Source organism: Pelodiscus sinensis, chromosome 8 (genome assembly GCF_049634645.1).
Source record: "Pelodiscus sinensis isolate JC-2024 chromosome 8, ASM4963464v1, whole genome shotgun sequence".
NCBI classification, from domain to species: Eukaryota; Metazoa; Chordata; order Testudines; family Trionychidae; genus Pelodiscus; species Pelodiscus sinensis.
Genome location: NC_134718.1, coordinates 68,921,818 through 68,949,482, shown reverse-complemented (window position 1 = coordinate 68,949,482; position 27,665 = coordinate 68,921,818). Strand labels below are relative to the sequence as shown.

Below are 27,665 nucleotides of genomic sequence, written 5' to 3'. Positions count from 1 at the left end.
AGCCCCTGCCCCGCCTCTGCCATCACTCTGACAGCTGGATTTCTATAAATCTGTCTCCCCAGCCATGTGAAATCTTTGCCACTTCCAGGAAATCCAGTATCCCTTTCACTAGTGTGAAAAAGCCTAAAATTCACAGGTGCAGGGAGTAGAGGAGGTGAATGACTGAGTCAGGCCACTCAGCTGCAGAAAGACCTCATCACGAGGGAAATACAAAACCTCCACACTTGATATTTCATAATGGCACAGGCTTATTATTGTTTAAGCAAAAGTCACGATGAACGCCCAGTACAGATCAATAATTTCAAACACAGGCAGCTGGGTCAACATTTTCAAATGCGTGTATGGATCAAAGGCCAAAATGTTCAAAGGAAGCTTCTGATCAGAGTCCCAGTTTAAAGCACTGGAGATCACATTTACAGAGTCAGCTGGAGTTTCAAGTGAGCAGCACTTTCTGGAAGTTATCCTCCTTTTAGGCTCCTCAAGGCAGGCAGCAAGAAACTGACATAACCCTTCAAATCAGAGGCTGCTTATGAAAATCATAGAATCATAGAACTGGAAGGGACCTCGAGAGGTCATCGAGTCCAGCCCCCCGCCCTCAAGGCAGGACCAAGCTCCGTCTACACCATCCCTGACAGATGTCTATCTAACCTGTTCTTAAATATCTCCAGAGAGGGAGATTCCACCACCTCCCTTGGCAATTTATTCCAATATTTGACCACCCTGACAGTTAGGAATTTTTTCCTAATGTCCAATCTAAACCTCCCCTGCTGCACTTTAAGCCCATTACTCCTTGTCCTGTCCTCAGAAACCAAGAGGAACAAATTTTCTCCTTCCTCCTTGTGACACCCTTTTAGATATTTGAAAACCACTATCATGTCCCCCCTTAATCTTCTTTTTTCCAAACTAAACAAGCCCAGTTCATGAAGCCTTACTTCATAGGACATGTTCTCTAGACCTTTAATCATTCTTGTCACTCTTCTCTGTACCCTTTCCAATTTCTCCACATCTTTCTTGAAATGTGGCGCCCAGAACTGGACACAGTACTCCAGCTGAGGCCTAACTAGTGCAGAGTAGAGCGGCAGAATGACTTCACGAGTTTTGCTTACAACACAATGCTGCCCTTGGTGCCCAAAGTGAAGCAACCGAGTTTCAAAATTTCACCGTTTCTGCTTTCCATGGAGTATGCCCGAAAAGCGGTGGGCTCCTGGATACGTGTACGTTGGTTAACACCTGATTTCTTTTCCACTCGAAATCTCAAATAAATCAGAGATGAACTATCAGATGAGGCATAAACCTGATATTCTGGCCAGGATTGATCATCAATACCGGGGGAATTGGTTAGTTCACAGGGTGTTTTCTCAGGGATGCGATGCATAGCAGGAAGCAGGATTTTTAGAGGCTGAGAGTTAAATCTGGGTCAGGAATTGCTTCTAACTTGGGCTCTACCTTACATCTGCCACAAAGTTCTTCCTGCCCTGGTATGGAGATCTGCCTCCCAAATGACAGTTCTCAAGCCCCCAGTTAGGTTCGGAGGGAGGGAGCTGAATTCAGAATGAGCCTTGGGTTAGCACGGAATAGACAGTATGGACCCAATAATTCACTGATCTGGGAGATGTGGCTGGAAACAGGAGAAAAGGATGGGGAACATAAGCTTTTCTCTCCACCTATATTGCTCCATCTACACTGCCTCTTTTTTGCAGAAGAGGCAATGCAAATGAAGTACTCATTAGCATCGTCTTGTGCTTCATTTGCAAATTGTCTTCCAATGCTTTTTGCGGAAGAGGTTTTTGTGCCAAAAAAACCAGTGTAGACGGGTCCATTTTGCGCAAAAAAACCCTTTTGCGCAAGAGCCCTTATTCCTCAAAAAATGAGGTTCATAGGTTCTTGTGCAAAAAGGTTGGGGTTTTTTTGCACATAATGGACCCGTCTACACTGCTTTTTTGGTGCAAAAACCTCTTCCGCAAAAAGCATTGGAAGACAATTTGCAAATGAAGCACAAGACGATGCTAATGAGTACTTCATTTGCATTGCCTCTTCTGCAAAAAAGAGGCAGTGTAGACATAACTCAAGGCATATTCTGGTGCTTTGGGGCAGGTACAAGAGGGTTAGATGGGAGAGAAAGGCAAAACTCTTACAAGGTGGGGGAGGGGAATAGAAAGAGAAGAACTGGAGAGTAGGAAGTAGTTTCCTTTCATTACATTTTGTATAAAGAAATGCTGCTGCTTCTTTTCTTCTTTAAATCAGCTTTGCCATCAGTTGAAAGACAGAAATAATGTCACAAAATCATTCACATTTTAATTAAAAAAACCAACCCTAAACTTGAAACTTTTGCAAATCTCACCCACTACTACTCAGTAGATGAATAATTTTCTACATTCACAGGCAAGTTATTATTAATTATTACTTGTGTTACAAAAGAAGCCCTTGCCAAGGTCCAGGGCCCCTGGTACTAGACATGACGTGTCTAGCAAGAGACAGTCACTGCCGTGGGAAGCTCACAATCTGAATAGGCAAGAGAGGCAAAGCAAATATTATCTTCATTTTACAGATGGGAAATTGAGGAACAGGTGGTGAAATCCTTTAGTGGGAACCATAATGATTAAGTGATTTGCCCAAGGATCGATCATGTCAGAGCCAGGAACTGAATCCAGATCTCCTGAGTCCAGCACTTTACCCTCAAAACCATCCTATCTTTAAAAATGCTCAGACATCAAAGACATGACCCTAAGTCCATTGAAATCAGTGGCTGAAATCTTGAACGAGTTGAAACCAATTACAGATCTGTCATTTGGGGGCAAGATTTCAGCCACTGAGGAGACTCCAATGGGCTTTGGATCAAACCCCTATGGGTGTAGAGCTACAGCCAGTAGTAAAAATGCAATGAAGATGCAAGTTGGAAAATCCAGCTCCAGATTGGATGCTTGAAAACTACATCTGCATACCAGCGCTGTTCCTCTTTCCAGTCACCGGACTCCAGCAGCTGTCGGTACATATTCCAAGCTGGCTCTGTGCTTAGTGATATTTATTTTAAGATGGCTCAGTGCAACATTCCTTCTGCTCCTGACGACTTTCCATTCCTAATGCTTCTCCCATCTCCTCATTCATTGCGTTCCTCAGAAAGGCCAATTAGCCGTAACAGGCAGGTATAGAAGAGTGCTTGTTTTCCGAGATCCTGACGCTGAAATCGTCCTGTGAGCATAAATATTCTAACAAGCTTTATCCTGTCACAACAGAGTCATAAAGTTGCTCCATCGAGCACACGATAATGGCTTTGTAATTCAATTATTGGGAGTATTTGTCTATGGGGATTTATCTTCTTTTAGCCTCAGCACTTGTGCGAATCCCTTATCATAAATCTCACAAACGCTAAGCCAGCTCCCCCATTCCTCCGAGGCATGTCTTGTCACTTCTCGTTAAAAAAGTTGACAGCTTCTTCCAAATTACTCGATGGCAGGAGCATGTTTTTGTTTTACAGGCCAGAAGCACAACAAACAACACAAAGCGACAAAGGTACTTCCCCAGACATTATCATTTTTTCTCCGTGCTGGTTGTTTTGTAGTACCTTAAATCCTCTCTCTGAATAAGAATTGTAATGCTTTGTACTCATTACATACCCTTTCTTCCCTGGTTCTCAAAGCATCTTGCAAACAGCAGTTAAGCAAATCTTCTAGTGCTCCATGGAAGTATCTAGGTATTATTATAAAATGCCTGTTTTACAAATTGCTAAAATGAGTTGGAGAGAGGGGTTAAGGGCTAAATTTTGCTCTCAACTGGAGCGATTCCACTGGTTACACAAAATTCAATGGCTCTACTTGACTTGGCCATGTCAGTAATTGTGGGGCAAAGCCAGAAATAGAATCCAAGAATCTTAGTACCTATTCCTGTAACCACTAACCAAAAGGATGTTGGACACCATTACAAATAGCGCTGCAAAAAGCAGATGGGTGAAGATGCCGAAAATTGTCATTTACAATGCACCAGATTTTTTGCTATGATCATTTTCACCATCAGCGACCGCCCCTGATTTCTGGCATTCCCAAGTCCAGGCACAGACTAGAACAGCCCAAGGGCTGCCGTAACATACCACCTGGCAAGAATCGGCTAAGGTCACCATTCAGCCAACCGGAGACTACAGAAGGGAATGGAGGTCCACTTACATCCCTGCCTGGCTTGTCCTCTGTCTCAGAATTGTAGGGAAGATAACACAGGGGCTACCCTTCCCACTTTATCTCAGATGGAGGTTTGCAGACAATCTCCATTCTCCAAGCATGAAACAGGACAAAGAATCTCTCCCATGGATGAGAGAGATCATAAGAACAGCTGTACTGGGTCAGACCAAAGGTACATCTAGCCCAGTAGCCTGTCTGCCGACAGTGGCCAGCACCAGGTGCCCCAGAGAGGGTGGACCTAAGTCAATGATCAAGCAATTTGTCTCCTGCCATCCTTCTCCAGCTTCTGACAAACAGAGGCCAGGGACACCATTTTATCCCCTGGCTAATGGCCTTTTATGGACTTAACCTCCATGAAATTATCTAGCTTCTCTTTGGGAAGATGGGTGGGAGCTCTCAGGTTCTCTAGCTCAGCCCTGCCTATTGGCAAGGTTGATTTGAAGCAGCTCTACGAGACTATGTCCTCAAAACAGCTAGAAGTGCGAACCCCCTGTCCACCTGCACATACTACCACTAGCTTGATGACAGCTAGTGCGAGTGCAAATAGCAATGTGGGGAGTAGCCGCAAAGGCACGGTCGAGCCATGCCAAGCACGTACTCATCAGTTTCAGGTCAGGTATGTACTCGATATGCCTGATTCATACCTCCACTGCGGCTACTGCGATTCCACTCTGCCATGACAGCTAGCACAAGTACACGTGTGCAAGAAGTGGAATCACACCCCTTGTTCGTAGCATAGACATAGTTAGACTACCTCCATTGACGGGGATCTGTTGGCAATTTGCTCTACCAATTCTTCTTAGCAGCAAAGCCACAACCTCAACTGGTGTAAGGTACCCCCCTCTCTCCCTGTTCACACCAGCTGTGAATCTGTCCAAAAAAGTTTCCTCATTAATCATCCTGGTAGATTTCTCCGCTACAGCCTTGAGTTGTACTTCTTGCTCTGTCCACACTGACCAATGGGAATGATTGCTCTCTGTCCTCTTTATCTATAAGATTTCCTGGTTGTAGTCACTCATAAGAACATAAGAACGGCCATACTGGGTCAGACCAAAGGTCCATCTAGCCCAGCAGCCTGTCTGCCAACAGTGGCCCATACCAGATGCCCCAGAGGGAGGGATCACAACAGGTAATCCTCAAATGATCCCTCCCCTGTCACCCACCTGCAGAGAAACAGAATCTAGGGACACCATTCCTACCCATCCTGGCTAATAGCCATTGATGGACCTAAGCTCCATGAAACTATCTAGCTCTTTTTTGAACCCTGTTAAAGTTCTAGCCTTTGCTGCATCTTCTGGCAAGGAGTTCCACAGGTTGACTGTGCGCTGAGTGAAGAAAAACTTCCTTTTGTTTGTTTTAAATCTGCTGCCTATTCATTTCAGTTGGTGACCCCTAGTTCTTTTATTGTGGGAATAAGTACATAACTTTTCCTTATTCACTTTTTCCACGCCAGTCATGATTTTATAGACCTCTATGATATCCCCGATTAGTCTGCTCTAAGCTGAAAAGTCCAAGTCTTTTTAATCTCTCTTCATATAGCACCTGTTCCAAACCCTGAATCATTTTTGTTGCCCTTTTCTGAACCTCACTCTATGTTACCCCTTTTTGTCCAGTAGCTGAATCTATGGCTGGCAAGGGTCCATCTGTGCATGAAACTGGAATGCTCCAACGCATGTGATTGTGTTTTCCTACTATTAAAGGACAACAGTCACTACTGCTGTATTCTCACAAAGACAGCCCTGGAGCTCACATGAAATATTTGACCCTTCCTGGATGCTCATGCAAGAGTTTACTCGTAAGCACCCTGCCAGTGTTCCCCCTCTGCAGGGCAATCACAGCATAATCAAAAGGAAATTAAAACTTTTCCCACCTGGGGTCCAATTTGTTTCAGTCTTCAAGCACACAGTGGCACTCCAGCCCCCTCCCCTTGTCTCCCTCCTCTTAATTGGGGGATTTCCCATTCTCCCTTTCAGAACTGGGTCTCCAGTCACTATTCAAAGGCACTACAGGAGTCAAACATGCTCCCCACAACTTCTCCTTCAAACCTCCTACACCTCCTCAGTTTTTTGAGAATCTGCTGCCCTTTATGGGGAATTGGATATCCTCACACTAGTGAGCCAACCTTTAGTAACCAGGGCTGGCTAACCCTCGGCCCTCCCGCCATTAAGAATGCAAAGCCACGCTGGGATACCAGGAATAACAACTTATTTTCTGTAGACCCTGATGGTTAAATGATCAAATATAGAACTCGATTTTCTGGCCAGGAAGCTGAGGTAAATATCCAGTGGGAACCACAAATTGTGGGGAGTGTTTCCAGAGGGAACATGTGCATGCCGGGATGTCCCTCAACCATCTTGCACTTCCTCTTTGGGGCCAGGTGCATCTGGCATAAGTGAAAGCAGGTCTCGGTATGCTCTGATCCAGCACAGGGGGATTGGGCCCAGACAGTGGCTGGGTGAGGAGCAGGAGAGCAAAAGGATAAGTTCTGTGACACTTTTACAGGTCTCCAAGCTCCTCCTGAAACTTGTGCCAAATCAACCAGACCCCAGGATTTGTTCTACTGCCTGTGGGGCTGACAGCTTCACCGGGCCCCGAGGCAAGGCGTGGGGGGAAGGTCCTGCCCCACAGCCCCAGAAGGGGTGGGGCTTCTTGTGGAAGGGGTGGGGCTGGGGCTAGGCAGTCCTTAGTGCCGCTGGGCACAATGCTGAGCAGCAATTTTAAGGGCTCGGGGCTCCAGCTGCCACCTCTGCCACAGTAGTGCCAATGGCTGGGTGTTCTGCGCCTTTTTCCCCAGGTAGGGTTGCCAGATACTTTCACAACGAGCATGCTGGGGAAAAAATTGGTTGAGCAGAGAAAAAAAATGAGTCACTGCGCCTTTAAATCCCCATAGTCCCTGTTCCCCCACCCCCGCAAGACGAGGTGGGGGAAGAATGTCCCTACTGGCCTTTCGTCCGAGAAAAACAGAAAATATCTAACCCTACCCCCAGGCTTTGGAGCAATTGATCACATTCCCCTGTGCCCCCCCCCCCACTACCCCCGTCAATGGGCCTGCCCATTGTTTCTCAGAGGTCTAGGAATTGTTACTGAAGATTTTCACTGAATGCACTGACATACATCTGGGATTCTAAACCAAAGAACAATGGCAACCGGAGCATATGCACCCCTGGTTATAGATGGAGGCCGAGATGTCTTAGGGTATGTCTACCCTCTATGTGGAACGAGGTGTACCAGTAGTTCGAATTAGAAAGCCTAATTTGAACTACCTACTCTGTGCCACGTGTAGCCACGGGCACGGAGTCTGCACTAACGGGGATTTAAAAATGGCGGCGCCCAGCAAGATGCAAATGAAGCCCGGGATATTTAAATCCCGGGCTTCATTTGCAACTTCGAATGACTACATTAACCACCCTAGTTCGAACTAGGGTGGTAGTGTAGACATACGCTTACAGACATTACTGGCTTGCAAGCTGACGGTGCCAGAGACCTGGACTGTTGCCTCTGCTGGATGCACCCCGGCAGCAGTAACTTTTCAGGGAACATTGAGCCTTGTTTCCATGTGCCCTCGGCAGAGTGGTACCCGGGGGTACTGCTTGTCCACCTCCAGCTGCTATCTGCCATATATTTTCATTGCCCTGGCCACTCAGCCTGCTTAAAACTGTCAGTAATGGTACATCAGCCTGCACCGGTGGGCTCTGACCTTTCAAATGAACTTCTTCCAAAATCCACTTGGACCCAAACATGTGTCGTCCCGTTTAGAAAACCTCTCGCTGTTCCCCACCAGCCACCGATTTCATTCAGCGCCCCATGAGCCTGCCTCTGTTCCTCTGGTGCGTGCATGTTTGCTTTCTGTCTACGTTATTCAATGTGCCTCTGTTTAATTACATTTTCAGTGCAGCTCAACTTATCCACTGTGGCTTTTAAGCCACATCAAGCAGATGATTTTCTGGACACACTGTTGTGCTGCACTTTGATTGGCATCCTCCCCGTCTGCCTCCAGCGGTCACCCCGCCGCGACGAAAAGGTTTTGTTTGGTGATCCCCAGCAGCTTCTGGAAACGGCCCAGACACGATGCTATTCAAACCGGATCAGCCCACCTGATTTTGCCCAGCCAAAAACCTGACAGACGCCCCTGGAACGGCTTACCAGACAAGCTCCGACCGCTAGGGTACAATGGAGGTTTTAAAAGCTGTGAGCAGGCATTTGACGCTGCTTTTCAGTTCCTCCAGATGCTGCTTTAAAGAATGAATCCTGACTTTTAAAAGCAGTTGTGGTTTCTTTCTCACTGAAATAACTCACCCAAGAAATGTATTTTTAAAGATGATCTCCATTGGCTTTCCCCTTTAATAGGTAAGATTTCCATCATCCATAAGACAAACACCCCATCTTCCGTCCAAACACCCACTCACCTCCTAGCCTGTCTCTCCCCCCCTCTCTATTCGGGCATATAAACACAACCACTACTTTTCTCTCTCTCTCACACCCTGGCTATGTCTACACTGGCATGATTTTCCGCAAATGCTTTTAACGGAAAAGTTTTCCCTTAAAAGCATTTTCAGAAAAGCGCGTCTAGATTGGCAGGATGCTTTTCCGCAAAAGCACTTTTTGTGGAAAAGCGTCCGTGGCCAATTTAGATGCGCTTTTCCGCAAAAAAGCCCCAATGGCCATTTTCGCGATCAGGGCTTTTTTGTGGAAAACAAATTTCTGCTGTCTACACTGGCCCTTTTGCGCAAAAGTTTTTTCGGAAAAAGACTTTTGCCTGAATGGGAGCAGCATAGTATTTCGGCAAGAAGCACCGATTTCTTACATGAGATTGTCAGCGCTTTTGTGGAAATTCAAGCGGCCAGTGTAGACAGCTGGCAAGTTTTTCCGGAAAAGCAAGTGCTTTTCCGGAAAAAGTGGCCAGTCTAGACACAGCTCCTAGGTAAAGTTGCAGCTGTATCCAGCAGTCAAATGCAAGTCAAACCAACATCCATTTCCAAACTAATACACAGAATTCTCTAGGAGCTCCAAAAAGCAGGACCACTTTGATTCACCATTATCTGCATTGGCTTCTCATCCAACTCCAAATCCATCCTTTTGTTCTCAAAACTCCCCATGGACTCCAACCTTCCCCCATTGAGTATGTCCACCTGGTTTTCATTTCTTACAGTCTCCTCATTCTCCACTCAGCCCCTCACAGAGGCTATCCTTGTGGAGGGGGGAGTGGATTGAGGTCTGTCGCTCTGGGGTTAGATTGTCTCTATGAAACTCTCTGATGTCCCTGCAGCATCCAACTGAATGAGTCTCTTGCCCTGTTACAGACCCTAGATTTGTGATTACTTCCTCCCTCACCCATGACTGACTCTTTCTGTGAAATGTCTGATGACAATATGCACTAATTAGAGATGAGCTTGAGATGCAAATTAAAAAAAAAAGTATCTGGATTTCCAACCCTCCAGAATTCAAGTGAACTCTCCCTCTAAGTTGCCTGTGAGCTCGGTGGCTGAGCTGCTGTCTAATTAGCACCACACAGGTGCTCAAGGCACCCGCCCAAGGTGGGAAGGAGGACCAACCTGCCCTGAGCATAGCCTGACCTCTCTCCTGCCAAAGCCGGGGGCGGGGCGGCCCGGACCTAGCACCTCTCTCCTGGCCTAAATGCAAGTGTGGTCTGGATGGCTCGACCCTGGAGCCCCCCTGCTGTGGCTTGCCCAGCTCCAACCTGCAGGGGAGAGGGCAGGGTGCCTACCCAGCCCCCGACTTGCCACGGCAGGGAGAGGTGCCTTTCCCCACCAGCTCATGTGCTGCTGCGAGGAGGGAGCACTGAGGGAGTCCTGTCTCCTTGCAGAGCATCCTCTTTCACCCCAAGCCTCTCAACCCAGCCCCCACCTTATAACCCGCACCCCCAGCCAGAGCCCTTTCCTCTCACATCCTTGTGTCTTGCCCTCTATCCCAGCCTTGAGCCCCTCATCCCCAGCCCCACCCAGAGCCTGCCCCCCCAGCCAGAGCCCCTGCACTCCAATCTTCTGTCCCAGACCTGAGCCTCTCAACCCTACCCCCAAGCCTGCGCCCCCAGCTACAGCTTTTGTCCCCCTGCACTCCAATCTTCTGTCCTAGCCCTGAGCCCCTCGGCCCTGGTCCCACCCCAGAGCCTGTGCCCCCAGCCAGGGCCCTCACACTCCTGCACTGCAACCTTCTGTCCTTGCCCTGAGTCCCTCGGCCCTGGTCCCACCCCAGAGCCTGTGCCCCCAGCCAGAGCCCTCACACCCCTGCACTCCAACCTTCTGTCCTAGCCCTGAGCCTCTCAACCCCAGCCCCACCCCCGAACCGACGCCCCCCAGCCAGAACCCTCATACCCCAAACCTCTGATCTACCTGAGAGCTGCTCAGCCCCAGCCTCTCCTCAGAGCCTGCACCCCTACTTGGAGCCTTCACATTCCTGCACCCCAACCCTCTGCCCCTGGCCTAAATGCCCTTCCACACTCAGGGTATGTCTACACTACCCCGCTAGTTCGAACTCCTCATTTCACGAGGAGTAACGGTAGTTCGAACTAGGAAGCCTAGTTCAAACTACCTAGTTCGAGCCCCGTGTAGCCGCGCTGCACAGGGTTCGAACCAGCGGGGTTTTAAAAATGGCGGCTCCCCGCTTATGCAAATGAAGCCCGGGAAATTCAAATCCCGGGCTTCATTTGCAAGTGCGGTATGCCTACATTACCCTCCTAGTTCGAACTAGGAGGGTAGTGTAGACATACCCTCAGAAACTTCCACATTCTATGAACATTCTTGCCAACAAAAAAACTCCACGTCTGTGAATGTGTGACGGACATGGCTACGAAAAGCCACAAATATCATCAAAGAGAATTCAGAGGGGTTCCTCAAACTAACATTCCCAAACATTTTGATAAAGCATTTGCCTAGCTTGGTTCACCATGGTTTCAGGCCTTCCTTCCCTTTGGTACCACATCTGTAAATATTGCAGTCCTCCCCAAAAAACTGCAGCCACAGCATTGCTGTGAAGAACTATTACTAGCTTTTCAGTAAAGAACTGAAAACAGAGTATTCTGATATAGAACTGCAATAGTCTGATGCAAAATGGCGCTTCAGTGCCTCACAGAAGTTGTAATTGTGTGCTTATGCTCTCATTCTATGGGCCTGGCTCCCTAATACATCACTTTCTCCCCTCTCGTTGAGGGAATGCATCATAAAACTCCCAGGCTGGGGTGATCATGAGAAACGTCGGTTCTTATAAAGAGCATATTACTGCAGTTTGGTGTATTCATGAATTTATCCTTAACATACCCTTATAAAAGAGAGGAGTGTCAACCTCGTCCCTGTTTTTTCCAGATGAGAAAGCTCCAGGCCTCTGCTTGCTGAGGAGGTTTGAGTTCATCTGCCTACGCCACACCTGATATCTCCCACCCTGAGGTAACATCAAAATCCCTTCCACAACAACCAGTCTGGATGTCAGAGAATTACTTTTAGCTGCAGGTGGAGGGGTAAAAAGGGGGAACAATGAACTCTGGAGAATTCTATTTTTGTGGTAGGTAATGAAAGCGGGAACACAAGAACACAGAATTCATATGATCTACAAGCATCTGCATTCTCTCTAAATATAATGTTTTTGAAAGTTTAACAGGAGGTGTTAGTAGATTACTTTAATGTTGTTTTTCTGTGGTTTAATTTCCTCTGGGGACTTTAGCACAGTGGCCAAAAATAACAAAAAGAAAAATCTCTTGGAAACGTACATAAAAAAAGGAACAGGAATGATGAAAGTGCTTTCTCTGGAAACATTTACAGACAAATCTTTTCCTACGGGAGCATTAGCAGCCCCCAGTGATTTCATTCACAAGACATAGAGTGCCCCAGGACTTATTTATGTGAGGGCCATAGCGGGGTCAAATGGCAATTAGAATATACTAGTGAGCAATTAGGAATTTCAGCTTTGGTCTGATGAAGGAGAGAGGGTATTTTAAAAGCCTATCAAGGCTCCTAAATGTTTCTTTCCCTGTCAAATAAAACAAATGCACGGTGTACATAAATGCAACCTTAAGAGGGCCCAAAGCATGGGTTAAACTCAATGCTTTGCCTCACAGCCTAGCCTGGTGGTCCAGTAATAGGTCTTTCTACATTCCTCTTTGGGTGCATCTAGACTGGCAAGATTTTGCACAAAAGCGGCCACTTTTGCGCAAAAACTTGCCAGCTGTCTACAGTGGCCACTTGAATTTGTGCAAGAGCACTGACTTTGTAATGTACAAAATCAGTACTTCTTGCGCAAATACTTTCACGCTCCCGCTCAGGAAAAAGCCCTCTTGCACAAGAATACTTGTGCAAGAGGGCGAGTGCAGATAGGGAAGAAGTGTTTTGCACAAAAAAGCCCCGATGGCTAAAATGGCGATTGGGGCTTTCTTGTGCAAAATTGCACCTAGACTGGCCATGGATGCTTTTGCACAAAAGCACTTTTTGTGCAAAAGCATCCGTGCCAATCTAGACGCACTTTTGCAGTAATACTTTTAACGGAAAAACTTTTCCATTAAAATTATTTCCACAAAATCTTGCCTTTCTGTAACTGTGTTAGTTTTTCAGAAGGCAAATTCACAGTTTAACACGCATCAATGACCAAAATGGATAAAAGACATCCTGTTGGAGGTGAAGCCAAAACTTTTGGTTTCTTGTTTAGTTTGTGATTAGGGGAAGATTGGCAGGTGATCGGAGCAGGTTTTAATCTTATTTGTTATATTTTGCTTCACAGTGCTGTTGAAAGTCTTGGTTTTTCTTCTTTTTTTGCTAGAACCTCAGAGGCCTTTAAGGCTTAATCTCTGTGGAAAGGAACATTGATCATTATCATCATTATTCTTATTGCTGGTGTCTATCAGCTCAATATACGATGAATCTCTCTTGTGACTAATGACAGCCTGACTTCAAAAGGCTTGGATTTTAGTATGGATAATAAGCATTCAAGATTGTGGATGTTGATTCAAGCCCTCTGAACCTCTTGAGCCTGCACAATTTAGCCGGACAGCTCAAAAACATGCTTTCTTACAAGAGTCTCAGCTCTTTCTTCTTTTGTCAAGCCAGAAATACCACGAGAAACATGGGAAAAGATGTTCTTATGATGGAGACTTATGATGGTCCTGTCTAGAAGCCAGAAGGGCAAAGATGAATGAACAATTTAAAAACAGGAAGAAAAAAAAACAAGATTGCCAAAGTTTCAGAAAAGTCCAGGTTACAAGGAAAGGGAAAGGTTTGGAATTGAGACAGATTCAACCCAAAATCCAGGATCTAAATTTTGGGAGCTATACACAATTTAAATGTAAATCTGGATCTAATCCATTAAAAAAAACCTCATAAAATTATAGATTCAGATAGAAAAGACCTCAGGAGGCTCTCTAGTCCAAAGCTGGACCAACTCCAGCTAAATCATCCCAGAAAGAACTTTTCAAAGTGGACCTTCAAAACCTCAAGGATGGAGGTTCTAATACCTCCCAAGGTAAAATCATAGAATACTAGAACTGGAAGGGATGTCGAAAGGTCATCAAGTCCAGTCCTCTACCCTCAAGCATCTTCTAGATCAGGGATTTCCAACCTGGGGTACGCATACCCCCAGGGGGTATGAGAAGCTTGTCAAGCGGATACGGGGAATATTTGGTAAATAACTAGATTATCCTAACTGAAATATTCCAAAAGTAGTAGTGTTGGTGAAAAAAGTTGTGGATTCTAGAGACTAGAATTTATTTTCTTTCATATTGAAGAGGAGGTACGGGAAGGTTTACTAAAAGCCAAGGGGGTACTGGGACCGAAAAAGGTTGGGAACCCCTGATCTAGAAAATCCCTGATAGATGTCTGTCCCACCTGCTCTTAAATATCTTCAGTGATGGAGATTCCACAACTCCTCCTAGGCAATTTATTCCAGTGTTTAACCACCCTGACAGTTAGGAAGTTTTTCCTAATGTCCAACCTAAACCTCCCTTGCTGCAGTTTAAGCCCATTGCTTCTTGTCCTATCCTCAGAGGCCAAGGAGAACAATGAATAACTCTCTCCAGTGCTTCACCATCCTCCTAATGAAATAGTTTCTCCTAATATCCAATCTAAACCTCCCCCACTGCAACTTGAGACCGCTGCTCCTTGTTCTGTCCTCCTCCACATTGAGAACATGAAGATTGTGAGATGAACAGATACTATGTTGATGAGGACCACTGTGGTACCAAAGATAGGTAGAGCTGTTCAATTAGGGGATGGAGGACCTATTTCCGGATTCAAACTCTGGGGTACATGCTCTCACCTACTTCATAGTGGTGCAGTAGACGAGTGTTGTGAGAAATGCTGAGAAATGTACGCAGTATGACTGATCCCCCATGTGTGCATATTGTATTTTTGGTCTTGATAGTGGACTGGAAATCTTGGAGCACTTGCCAGCTGTTTAGTCAAACATGGCAACAAGCCACAGCGGTGTGAAGAAAAATATTATATGGCATAAAACAATGCCCAACATCAGGGTCACGACTGAGGTTTGAGACTGTGACAACCAGAGCTAAAATCATGAGCCTACATAGCTTAAGCCAGGGGTGGGCAAACGGTCCTCCGAGGGTCGGATCCGGCCCCCCAAAACGGTGGATCTGGCCCACCAAACCAGTGGATCCAGCCCACGGCCGCCCTGCCATTCCCCTACCCCCAGGCCAATCAGGGCGTGGGGGTGGGAGAATGTGTGAAGTGTCCTCGCCCCTGCAAGGGCATGCGGCGCCTGGAGAGACACATCAGCTGTTTTAAAAAAGCCGGCTTTTATCTCTAGCTGCCCCACACCTTTGGCGGAGGGAGCTTCGTGCACTCCCTGTCCCAGGCCAACCAGGGTCTGCGGGCAGGAAGCGCATGAAGTCTCTCGCGTCCTTTCCCCGCCCTGCCAAGGGTGCGCAGCAGCTAGAGAGACACACTGACTGGTTTTAAAACATCCGGCGTGTCTGTCTAGCCACCTCACATTCTTGCGGGGGGAGGAGACTTTGCACGCTCCCCCTTGCCCAGGCCTTGATTGGCCTGGGGACAGGGAGAGCCCGTGAGATATCCTCTTACTAGGCGCCTAGAGGCAACGCCAACTGTTTTAAGACTTCTTGAGCTCCCCTACCCTGTGCCAATTAGTGTGGGGGGGAGGGGCAAAAAGACTCCTGGCCCCACCCCTTCCACCCAAGGCCCTACCCCTTTCTGGGGTGGCCCGTGGCCACTTCAGAAATTTCTGCAGTGCCCCCTTTTAAAAATGCTTGCTCGCTCCGGCTAACGCTAACACACTACCAAAGCCTGGCTCTGGTTAGGACAGTGACAAAACTACCTTTGACTTCAATGATTCTAGTATTTCCCAGCAGTAAACTGGAGTAAATTCATATTCTCTGTGGCTTGGGCACCGAGGGGAACACGTGCCTGAGTTGCAATAGTGCTGCACATATAAGCACTGCAGATGTAAAAGCACTGCAGAAACAAATGGCTAGCCCTAAGAGGAAAACTACTTCTTAAATTGCTGTTATCTAGTCTTTGTGCTAGCGTGGTGGCTACGAGGCCGAATCCTGCACCAGAACACCATGGTGCCAGGTGCTGTACAAACACAGAACAGAAAGACAGTCCCTAAGCCAATGGCAAAAAGTTCACCTCAGCACTAAAACCGGAGTGCGAAAGGTCGAAGGGTTTGCCTCCTCAGCCTCCGAGTCTTCATTCAAAAGCATCGCCACCTCAGTACACACACAGAGGAACCATGTTTATGACACACAAAAAACGGTGCTGTTTTTCTTACCAGTAGAACCTGTTGGGTGCGACATTCTCCTGGAGAAGCTGCCATCTTCTGCCAAACTCAACCGAACTGTATAACTGGAGAGAAAACAAAATACAATCACTGAACCTTCCTGACCTTTGCTTTTTTAAAACTGGAAAAAAAAAAGATCACACTGAAGTTTGAGGACAATCCCAGTCAACCTGGGCACAGAATTTGCAACTCACATGGCTTTGGATGTGTTCTCTGGCATCTGTTTCCTCCGGGGCATTGCCTCCGAAATCAAAGGGCTGATCTATGGACAGCCAGAAGGCTCTGACTACAATGGAAATGACCAGCATGCCCTGTGGGCCAGGGCCCTTTTATGGCTTTGGAAAGGCCATGGGAAGAGAGGGATTCTGTAGCATTGGGGTGGGATGTGGAGGGGGCTACATTATGCATTTATTCCTTGTGTGCTACAGATCCAAGCTCTCCCATGGCCATCTCCACCATGGAGTAGGGGGGTCAGAATTCTGGGAAATGGCAGAGGGATGCCCAGGAGATCTGTAAAGTCTGTACTCATCCCCAAGTCTGTACTCATCACAAACTCTGCATTAATAGGGTACTGCCTCTGGTGGTCACTAGTACAGCTGCCTCCTGGATGGGGAGGAGAAATCTGATCCCTGTTTCTCCTCCATGAAAATCCTATTTCACTTTGCACAGAGAAACTGAATTTTGCTCATGGGTGGGAGAAGGGAGTTGTATTTCTACAGACCTGTCCCGCATTAGATGATACTTCAATTATTTTCACCCAACTCACAATCATGCTCTTGGAGATTTCCGGCACAGGTCATGCTCTGTGGGTGTACTGTTGCCCACCCCAGAATAGAGCGCCACTGAAATGCTGGAACTAAAAGAAGCCTGTGTACTATTTGCCATTCTCTCACCCTTTGGCTCCCGACTGAAGGATCCCTCGTTACCACTGGCCACCCTTGAAGAGTCAACCACGGTTCAAATAGCTTGACTGGACTGTAGCAAATTATGCCTATGAGCCATTAGCAGCTAAACACAATGCTTGTGACTGTATGCAGCTGCAAACAATTGCCTGAGATATATAACACAGAGTCTAGTTCTTTTCATCCTGAATTGATGCTTGCCAAGGGTGCTGAATTGGATCATGGAGAAATGAAAGATACTTAGCTATCCGTGAAGTTCTTCATGACAGACTCTGCATACTCCCACAGAGCTTCGAACAGGGAGGGGCAACTGAGGCCAGTGAATGGGCCGCATGAAGGGCCTCTTTCATCTCGGCGGGCTCAAGATTATTGTAAACCAGACAGTCTCCTGGGACAGGGTAGTTGTGCGAACGGCGCTTGCGTCCCTAGAAATTGCGGGATGTGCCCACTGAACCATAGCAGTGCTTTGATTGGCTACAAGAGGGAGCGCACAACTCTCACAATGTTGTGTACAATGAGCAGGCACCTCACTTCACATGCCCTGGCTTTCTATGCGCATGTCACTTTAATTTAACGGGTAGGGAAAAAAAAACCTACATGGATGGAAAGCATTGGAATCTGGCAACCCTACGTGTGGACAACGGTAAACAAAATGTGATATGGGCCACACACGGAACCCTGTGGGACTGCAGGTGGCCCACGGGCTACAGACTGCCCACCAGAGGTATGTCTACACTAGCCCCCTAGTTTGAACTAGGGAGGCTAATGTAGGCATTCAAAGTTGCAAGTTCCATGAGGAGTAACAGTTAATTCGAACTAAGGACTTAGTTCGAATTGCCGTTTAACTGCTGCGTGTAGCCATGGGCAGTTACTTCGGACTAGTGGAATTTAAAAATGGCGACCGGAGGGGAAGATGCAAATAAAGCCCCGGATATTTAAATCCCAGGCTTCATTTGCAACTTCAAATGCCTACATTAGCCTCCCTAGTTTGAACTAGGGGGCTAGTGTAGACATACCCCAGGGCTGTGTCTAGACTTGCAAGTTTTTCTGGAAAATCAGCCGCTTTTCCGGAAAAACTTGCCAGCTGTCTACATTGGGCGCTTGGATTTCCGGAAAAGCATTGACGATCTCATGTAAGATCGTCAGTGATTTTCCGGAAATACTATGCTGCTCCCGTTCGGGCAAAAGTCTTTTTCTGAAAGACTTTTGCGCAAAAGGGCCAGTGTAGACAGCACAGTACTGTTTTCTGCAAAAAAGCCCCGATCACTAAAATGGCAATCGGGGCTTTTTTGCGGAAAAGCGCGTCTAGATTGGCCACGGACGCTTTTCTGCAAAAAGTGCTTTTCTGGAAAAGTGTCCTGCCAATCTAGACGAGCTTTTCCGAAAATGCTTTTAACGGAAAACTTTTAACGGAAAATCATGCCCGTGTAGACGTAGCAGGGGTTTAGAAATTAGAATGCATATTAAGTTGGCTGGTGGGGAAGAAGCTCTAACTAAACAAGGGCTAGAACATGAATCTACCAAACGATGCATCTGACCTAGTTGTGATCGCTAACAATGCCTTGGGAATGTGTGTACTGAATGCTGTGTGATTGCTCCAAAAATGTCTACTATCTGAATCTGTTTCAAACATGTCATCAAGGCTGCAATTTCTCTAGTGAAGTCTACTATCGGAAAAAGGAGCACGGTGAAGCACTGTGATACATTTCTAGTATACGCTGTCTGAGCCCTTTAATAATGTTTGTGCGGAAAGAGGATTTCCTTTACAGTTACCCGCATACATAAACTATTTAAGTGAAAATCTATTTGGTCCTATCCAAATAGAAGGATAAGACTCTTTTGGTATACAAATCGTATAGCTTTGATTCTGCCCTTATTTGAATGAAAACCCGGGCGGCGGGGGGACGGACGGACGACGATCCACAGACAATGCAATGGGCTGATTGATAACTTTTCATATGAATCTCCGGTGTGGATGAAGAACTACTTTGTCCTTATAAAAAGCTGTAAATGAAGAGTCAGTTATTAAGGCATGAAGTTCACTCATCCTCCCAGCTGATGTGATTGCTCTAATAACGGCAGTCTTAATTGAGAGATGAAATAAAGAACATGAAGATAAGGACTTAAAGAGTGGAGACATAAGCTGTGACAGCATGAAATTAAGCACCAGGGTGCTACAAGATCTCTCCTCAGCGGTGGGGTACAAATTTAGTAACTCTCAAAGAAACTTAATAACCTCATTCAAAAATACAGATTTGCCATCTATTACTATCTCTGTGTGAGAAACAGTTGTTTCATGAAAGATCTGCCTTTAGCAAAGCAACCGATACACCTTTATGCTTTAAATATAACCAATACTCGAATATAGATTGAATAGGGCTGATGCAGGATCTGTTTTCTATCAGAGTTCCTGTCATGAAAACCACATCTTTTTTTAATTCCAAATATGTTCTAGTTGATTTTCTTCCGGCATTAAATTGAACATATTATGGCTACGTCTACACTGCAGGGTTTTTGCGCAAGAAGTCTTTTGTGGAAGAGTTTTTGCGCAAAAACGTCTTGCGCAAAAGCGCGCCCACACCTCAAAGCGCATCGCTTTTGTGATGTGCTTTTGCACAAGACAGCACCCAAACAGCCTGGATGCTCTCGTGCATGAAAGCTCTGATGGCCATTCATAGAATGGTCATCAGAGCACCTTTGCTTTTTTGGATAGGCTCTATTTGTGCAAGAAACCCCTGCGGAGTGTCCACATGTGCCTTTTCTGTGCAACAGCTGTGGCGCAAAAAGGAGTTATGCCTCGTAGAAGGAGGTTTACCTACACCACAAAAAGCCCTCTGTTCTGCCATTTTACTGTCGATTTACTTGTGCAAAAGCATGCTTCAGGTGTGGACGCTCAGTGGGTTTTTGCGCAAAAATGGCCGTTTTTGAGCAAAAACCTTGTAGTGTAGACATAGCCTAAATGTCCAGAGAGAAAGTCGTCTCCAAGTCTTTTGGAGATGGACTGCCCATGCTGGCAGATGCAATGATGGCTCAGGATGGTATATACTGTCCCTGGTTGTAGTATGAGAAGCCCTGTTCACACTGGGAAGAATCTCTGGCCCCTTCTGGAAAGAAAGAGCACCCTCGTGAACTGTGGCTGCCACAGCCATGCTGGGGCATTCGACATCCCATCCAAGGAGGAACATCTCAGCTACTGTAATGGGGTTCCTCCTTGCTGTTCCAGGGATTAGTTCCGCTAGCCAGTGCACGCTCTTCGGGTGCTCTTTCTCCCTGCCATCACGTCTGCTCCCAGTTCCAGGACGTGGTATCCTCTTCATGGCACAGCCCTCTGGCTATGCTGCACTCTCTGCTCCCCCCTCCAGGGGGCAGTATTGTAGTCTCAATCTCATTGCTGAATAAGGGTGTTGGGGGGGACTCAGGCCCACCCACTACTCCCAGTCACAGCTCAGGGATTCTGTAATAGGGCCAGCACTTGCTGCAGACACTCTATCTTCGCACTTCATTTCTCTCCAGCCTCCGGCACCTTCTTTGCTCTTACCCCAGGGCTTCAGCCTGTCAATCTTAGCAGCTAGCCGGGTGTCTTCTCTAGCCTCCCCAGGTCCTGCTGGCAACATTTCTCTGTCCCGGGTGCTGTCACTCCTTCATCCTGCCAGAAGCCTGTTCTTCCCTCCTCATGCTGCAGGCAGCTACTGAACCTGTTCTGACCTGCAGCTCTTCTTGTTTGGACCTACCTAACCCTGATTGGCTGCTCCTCACAGCCCTTCTCTGATTGGCTACCTCCTTCGCAGTCTCTCTAGGACTCCATTAATCTCTTGGGCTATGTCTACACTGCAGAGCTAGCAAGCCCATTATATCAAGATATATTCGGACATGCCTGTAAACCTTATCGCACGAGGGTTAAGAGATGTTTCGTAATAGTGCCTTATATTGAAATTTGGCGCTGTGTAGAAAATAAGCTATTTTGAAATTCTCTCAAAATAAGTGCATAATACAAATTGCGTAGCTTATTTCAAACTAAGGGTGCTGTGTAGACAAGCCATTAGATTCCAGGTTCGGACAGGCTCCCCATCACACAGAGATTGCATACTCACTCTCACTGGAAAAAAATAACAGTATTTCCTGTTGACTCTTATTGAAAATAGGTCTACCTTGGGTATACCACAAAGAGCAACACTGTCTTGGATTCCAGAGTCTCTCAAAGACCACATTTATAAGGATTCCCTTCTTAGTTCATTTGTCAGCTGGTTGAGGGATTCTGCCTACTGTAAATTATGCCTACTTCTGGATTCATCCTTGATTCTTGAGATTTATTGGGACCTTCTCTATTGATCTCTCCATTCATAGATCTTAATCTCTCCTGAGTGGGATTCCGGAAAGGGAAGGGAAGAGGAAAGTTGATCTGGAAGAATGATATTGGACTGGATAGTATAACTATTTTTATAGTATCCAATATCCATCTGTTGGTGGCGATCTTTAGCTACTCGCTCTAACACTAATGTAAAAGGACTCCAAACATAAGGAAAACAGGATCCAACATTGCTTTGAGGCTTGCAAACACTGTTGAAAACCTGCAGTCTCACCACAGGCAAAGAAGCAGCAGTAGGCCAATTAATTTGCTTTATCTGAGGCCTAAATGAGCATCTCTCGTATGACTGAAACACTACAGTTTGTTTCTTTTGGTATTTGTAGAGATGGCTACTTTTGCTGAATGAAGAAAAATAATATGGGTTATAGTGTCTTTGGATTAAGCCCAGAGAGAATTGCATCTATGTAGGTCATCGAGAGATCCTCTTACTTTGTCAGCATATGGGCTTCTATAATATTAATGTATTCACCCTGGTTTCCAACATACAAAATGGTGACATGGTAACTGAAGAGTTACTACAGATTCTCCTGACATTGTTTTGAGCTTCTCTTTAGAATTCAAAGAAATTCCATTGCAGCCAACAGCACAAAATAAATAGTTTAACTATGAAAAAGCATGAGATTTTGAGTTAAATCTGGTAGGATCTTAGGTTAAGTTAAATCTGGTTAATGATCTTCAGTGAACGGGCAGAATATTAAAAAATATGTTTTTCCCTATAGGGTGCTTTGTCAAATGTATTCTACTAAGATATCATTTTGGAGTGCAATGGCTGACCCCCCAAAAAGAAAAGAATATCTGGTTGCTGGACTTGATTTTTATCCAGACAAAACATTGGGATCTTTCCCCCCATTCATCATTTATGAGGCTTTCATTAAAAAAAAAAATCACATGGTATCTTACTTCCATATTGTTTTACAGGCTTTTCCTCTCTCAGGGCTGTTATGACAGGTGTATCCATGCAGTTTCTTAAAAGATGACATTTTATTTTCTTTCGCAAGCATTTCAGTCTGATTACAGGCAATTTTCATTATTACATTGCAATGTTAAAATGTTCTTCACTTTTCTAGCCTCAAATAGAAAATGAATTGTTGATCAGTTTTTATCTAAATTTCCATCCTTGGGGAAAATGTTGATTTGTTACTGGGTTTCTATTTTGTTCTTATTCAGACAAAAGGTCGACTGAGTATAAACTGAATAAAATGCTCAGAATTGAATTCTTGTCGATGAGGTAATAACCTCAGCATTACTTTTTCCTCTCGCCTTTCACCAGGCCATTTCACTGATATCAAATGATCGTTGATGGTTCATGATGCACACATCTTCAGGAACACAAGCAAGCCGTGACTTTCTTTCCAGACACAAACCTTTCAGCAAGGGATGTGGAAATGGCCATACTGGTCTGGGGGAGACCAAGAATATCCTTTATTTCCATGGCTCATGAAGCCATGCACCAGAAACCTTGACTGCCGCAAGGAGTTCTTCAACCACTGCTCAGCAGGTACACAATGGCGACGGAATGTATCTTTGGCAGATTAAAAAGTCACTGGTGCTGCCTTTTTGGCAGGTTCAACCTCACTGAGGAAAAGATTGCTATGGTCAAAGCAGCCTGCCATGCACTCCATAACATCTGTGAAGCCACGGGAAGGAAATTTCCCCAGGAGTGGAGAGTGGAGATTGATCACCTCATAGCTGATTTGGAGTAGCCAGACACCAGAGCTATTAGAGGAGCTTAATGAGGAAGGTATTCAAATCAAGGAGGCTTTGAAGCAGCATTCTGACATTAAACCCCAGTCATGTGTCTTTCTGTAAAAAATCAAACCGGGAATTACTCACCTGCCACCATCAATGGTCCCTTTAATGATTCCGTTAATTGTAATCTGCAAACATGCTGATGGCCACTGTGTATGAATGTCTGTTGCAACCATAAATTGTATGTCACAAATAAAGCATCACTGTCTTCATGAGACTAATTTTTTTATTAAACAGCCATGGATGTACATTTCTTACAAGGAATGTGACAGAAAGCAGCACTCGCAGAAGTGAGGATCTTACATCTGTGTGTAAGTCCCATAGTTGTATTGGAAAATGTCCCTCAGGGTGGAGTACAGTGGGCCACATATATGCGAGGGATGGGAAAGGAGTTTGGTAAGGGCCAGGACAGCCCATTCTGAGAAGCAAAAGAAACAATACACCGAGTCCGTATTGTGCGCACACTTACAGTCCTGAATCACAGAAGCTACATGCGCCTCTTTTCTCCCTTCCCCTTGCAAGCATGCAGCATGGCTAGAGCACTGATCATTCTGGGTATGTCTACACTACCCTCCTAGTTCGAACTAGGAGGGTAATGTAGGCATACCGCACTTGCAAATGAAGCCCGGGATTTGAAGCTCGTGGAATGAGGAGTAACGGTAGTTCGGACTAGGAAGCCTAATCCGAACTACCTAGTTCGTGCCGCGTGTAGCCGCGCGGCACGGGGTTCGAACGAGCAGGGATTTAAAAATGGCGGCGCCCAGTTTATGCAAATGAAGCCCGGGAAATTCAAATCCCGGGCTTCATTTGCAAGTGCGGTATGCCTACATTACCCCGCTAGTTCGAACTAGCGGGGTAGTGTAGACATACCCTCTGAGTTCAGCCCAAGGGAAGGGGAAGAGTGGTACAGAATGGGACATTTAGTCTAGGGATTTTCAGAAGGGGACCAGTACAAGTGCCCCGGGACACTGTTCTAAATTCGGGCATCATTTTCTGCAGCTGGGGGCAATCAAAGTCGAAATCACACTACCGAGAGTAACTGAGAGAAGATGCAAGGGTGCATCCCGCAGCATGTGGCTTCAGACCAGATCCATATGCTGCGTACCTGTAGGCTGCTTTGGCTCCTGAAGAAGTACAAATGGGGAAGAAATAAAGCAGCTCTGCCAGTTCTTTGTTAGAATTGTAGTGTATCCAAAGGAAAGTTTCCTATAAATCTCTATAAAGGAATCCCAGGGGATCTTGATGTTCATTAAACTTTTCCACAGCTCTGCCCTTACCCTGCCCCCCACTACTCCACAAGGGAATGTGAAGGAAAGGCAAACAACATCTAGTGTTGTTAATTTTCATCTCTTCTCACATATACACCATGTAACAAAATTAAGGATGCTTCTGACTCATGTTATCATGAACTATCGAAGCAAAATAAGCACTTACCAGAGCTCCTTTTCCTGCTTCAGGCACAGCAGAGCTGAACTGAGGGACCAGGTTAATTCCCTCCAAAGTCAAAAAGTGCACTATGCTCACCACACAAACAGATGAGCCTGTTGCTTGTCCCACATCCTACAACTCGACCTCCTTGTCCACCACTTCATCTTCACGTCTGGCTCTTTTGGCAACTGCCTATGGTCCCCCCAAAGTATCTACAGGCAGTGGAGGTGAGGTCCTCACTGAGGATAGCATGCAACTCTTTGTAGAAGTGGCATAGTTTTGGTGGCACACCAGACCAACTCTTGGCCTCCCTTGCCTTCTGGTATGCCTCCCTCAACTTCTTGATCTTAGGATAGCACTGGTGCATGTCCCTTTCATGCCCCCTCTCATCCATGGCATTAGCAATCTGCTTGCAGATGTCAATATTTGTATGGCTGGTTCAGAGCTGGAACTGCACAATGTCTCATAGACTCATAGACTTTAAGGTCAGAAGGGATCATTAAGATCATCTAGTCTGACCCCCTGCTCAATGCAGGCCATGGAATATCACCCGCCCACTCCTAGAATAATCCTCCCTCCTATATTTCTCAGATAATGAAGCCTTCAAATAGTTTAAAGCCCCCAAGATGCAGAGACTCCTCCAGCTGTGATTTGCGCCCCATACTACAGAGAAAGGCGAAAAACCTCCAAGGCCTGTGCCAATCTACCCTGGAGGAAAATTCCTTCCCGACCTCAAATATGGCGATCTGATGAACCCCGAGTATGTGGGCAAGACTCATCAGCCAGACACACAGGAAAAGTTCTCTATAGTAAATCCTATCATCCCTCCATTGGCCTATTTACCACTAATAATGAAAGGTCAATTAATTGCCAAGATCATGTTACCTAATCAAACCATCCCCTTCATAAACCCATCTGGCTTTATCTTGAAGCCAGATAGGTCTTTTGCCCCCACTACTTCCCTTGGAAGGCTGTTCCAGAACTTCACTCCTCTGATGGTTAGAAACCTTCACCTAATTTCGAGTCTAAACTTCCTAATAACCAGCTTATATCCATTTGTTCTTGTGTCCACATTGGTATTTAGCTTAAATAATTCCTCTCCCTCCTTGGCATATCTCCCCTCATATCTCCCCTCAGCCTTCTTTTGGTTAAGGTAAACAAGCCAAGTTCTTTGAGTCTCCTTTCATAAGACAGGTTATCCATTCCTTGAATCATCCTAGTGGCCCTTCTTTGTACCTGTTCCAGTTTGAATTCATCCTTCTTAAACATGGGCGACCAGAACTGCACACAGTACTCCAAAAGAAGTCTCACCAATGCCTTGTATAACAGCACTAACACCTCCCTATCCCTACTGGAAATACCTTGCCTAATGCATCCCAAGACCGTATTAACCTTTTTCACGGCCATGTCACAATGGTGGCTCATAGTCATTCTATAATCAACCAGGATTCCGAGGTCCTTCTCCTCCTCTGTTACTTCCAACTGATGTGTCCCCAGCTTATAACTAAAATTCTTGTTATTAATCCCTAAATGCATAACCTTACACTTCTCACTATTAAATTTAACCCTATTGCTACCACTCCAATTTACAAGGTCATCCAGATCTTCCTGTATGATATCCCGATCCTTTTCTGAATTGGCAATACCTCCCAACTTTGTGTCATCCGCAAATTTTATCAGGACACTCCCACTTTTGATGCCAAGGTCAGTAATAAAAAGGTTAAATAAAATTGTCCCCAAAACTAATCCCTGAGGAACTCCACTAGTAACCTTTCTCCTACCTGACAGTTCACCTCTCCTCACAGACCCAACAATCCAGCAACTTTGGTGTACTCTAGGCAGGAACATGTTTTCTGCAGAAAGCCAGCATGGTCAGCTAGGAAGATGAGATGTTAGCTGTTCACGCTGAGTAAATAGGAAATAGAATTTCAGAAAATTCCAGAACTTTGAGGGGTGAGGGAGATTCATGCCTATGCACCTTGCGCAGGGCTGTGGAGCAGAAACTGCTTCTCAGAGTGGTCATGGTGGTCATTGTGGGACATCTCCTAGAAGCAGTGTACGGTTGCCATAAGTGGGTGAGGTGTGTACCTTGACACAGCATCTCTCTAACTTTGTCACAAAAAGCTCTATGCCACACATTGATATAGTTTTATGATGTTGGCATGGCAGGAGAGTTAAATCGGCAGGAAGAACTTTGCTGTGTGTAAACCTCCACTGTTTTGTCGATGAAAGCTGACTTTTATTGACAGAAGGGTGTTGTGTAAGCAAGACCAAAATCTCATTTTCATAAGGGAGCTAGGCACTGAGCCTAAATCCTATCAACTGTTAATAAAATAAATAGAGTTTACTTACTTTAGAGTTAAGCCAATTTATGTCTCAGGAGCCAATACCTTGTAATCATGTATGTCTACAGATGGTTGAATTTTTCCTTGAAATTTGAATGTGACTTATATGAAGCCCTTAAATATTACTGCATTCACTGAATGAGCAAAATTCTCAAGTGGCGTAAATTGACATATCTCCATTGATTTCATTGGTGCTAAACCAAACGACACCATCTGAGGATCTCGGCCTATCTTTAAGTGATCTGTAATCTCATTCACTTTTTTTCCCCACGCTTTTGTTTTTTTGGCATTCATTCATTGGTCTGTACATATTCAAATCTCAATAATAAATATAACCTAGAAGAAATTGTTCTCTGAGATTCAGACAAATTTAATGCCTGTAGCTGTAATCTCCTGCAGTAAGAGATTATGCCCAATAGACCACTGTCTTCCTATCCATATTTGACTGAATTACAACATTGAAATCTAACATTATCTTCTGTCTGCAGATTAAAGGAGTTGAGCTGTGAGCAGTTTCATAAAGAATTCCACCGCGGGGACTTTGGGGTAGATACGTTAATAAAATTGGTGCTGCAAGCCGCCTGCCTCCCGTTAGAACATTGAATTTAACCTGTGGTTCAGAAAGTTCAGCTCTCTTTACAAAAGGCACAGATTAATGTCTTGGATAAATTACAGCTTCTGGGTGTTAAATCCTACAGAGAAGCACAGATGAAGCATCTTAGCTCCCAGTTTTGATGATCAGTGTAAGTTATGTCTGAAAGAGACTAGTAGTCTTCCATGACCTGGGTCACAGTGCCTGGAGTGGCTCACAACTTGCCTCAGGGCAGACTGTCAATGCCAGGGCAGAAACCTCAAACTAATGGTATACTCTATAATTAGATTTTGCCAAGCCATGAACTCCTGGATCAGTCTAATCATAGAATCATAGAATCATAGAATAATAGGACTGGAA

General features: G+C 45.6%; 1 protein-coding gene across 2 annotated transcripts in view; it reads right to left on the bottom strand.

Moving 5' to 3' along the window:
- Positions 1 to 27,665, bottom strand: part of SORCS1 (sortilin related VPS10 domain containing receptor 1) — a 477,135-nt gene that overhangs the window by 135,048 nt on the left and 314,422 nt on the right. For both annotated transcript variants that reach the window (XM_075935517.1, XM_075935516.1), the window contains exon 5: positions 15,915 to 15,988. In XM_075935517.1, the coding sequence (XP_075791632.1) occupies positions 15,915 to 15,988 (74 nt within the window). The remainder of the gene's footprint in view (positions 1 to 15,914; positions 15,989 to 27,665) is intronic.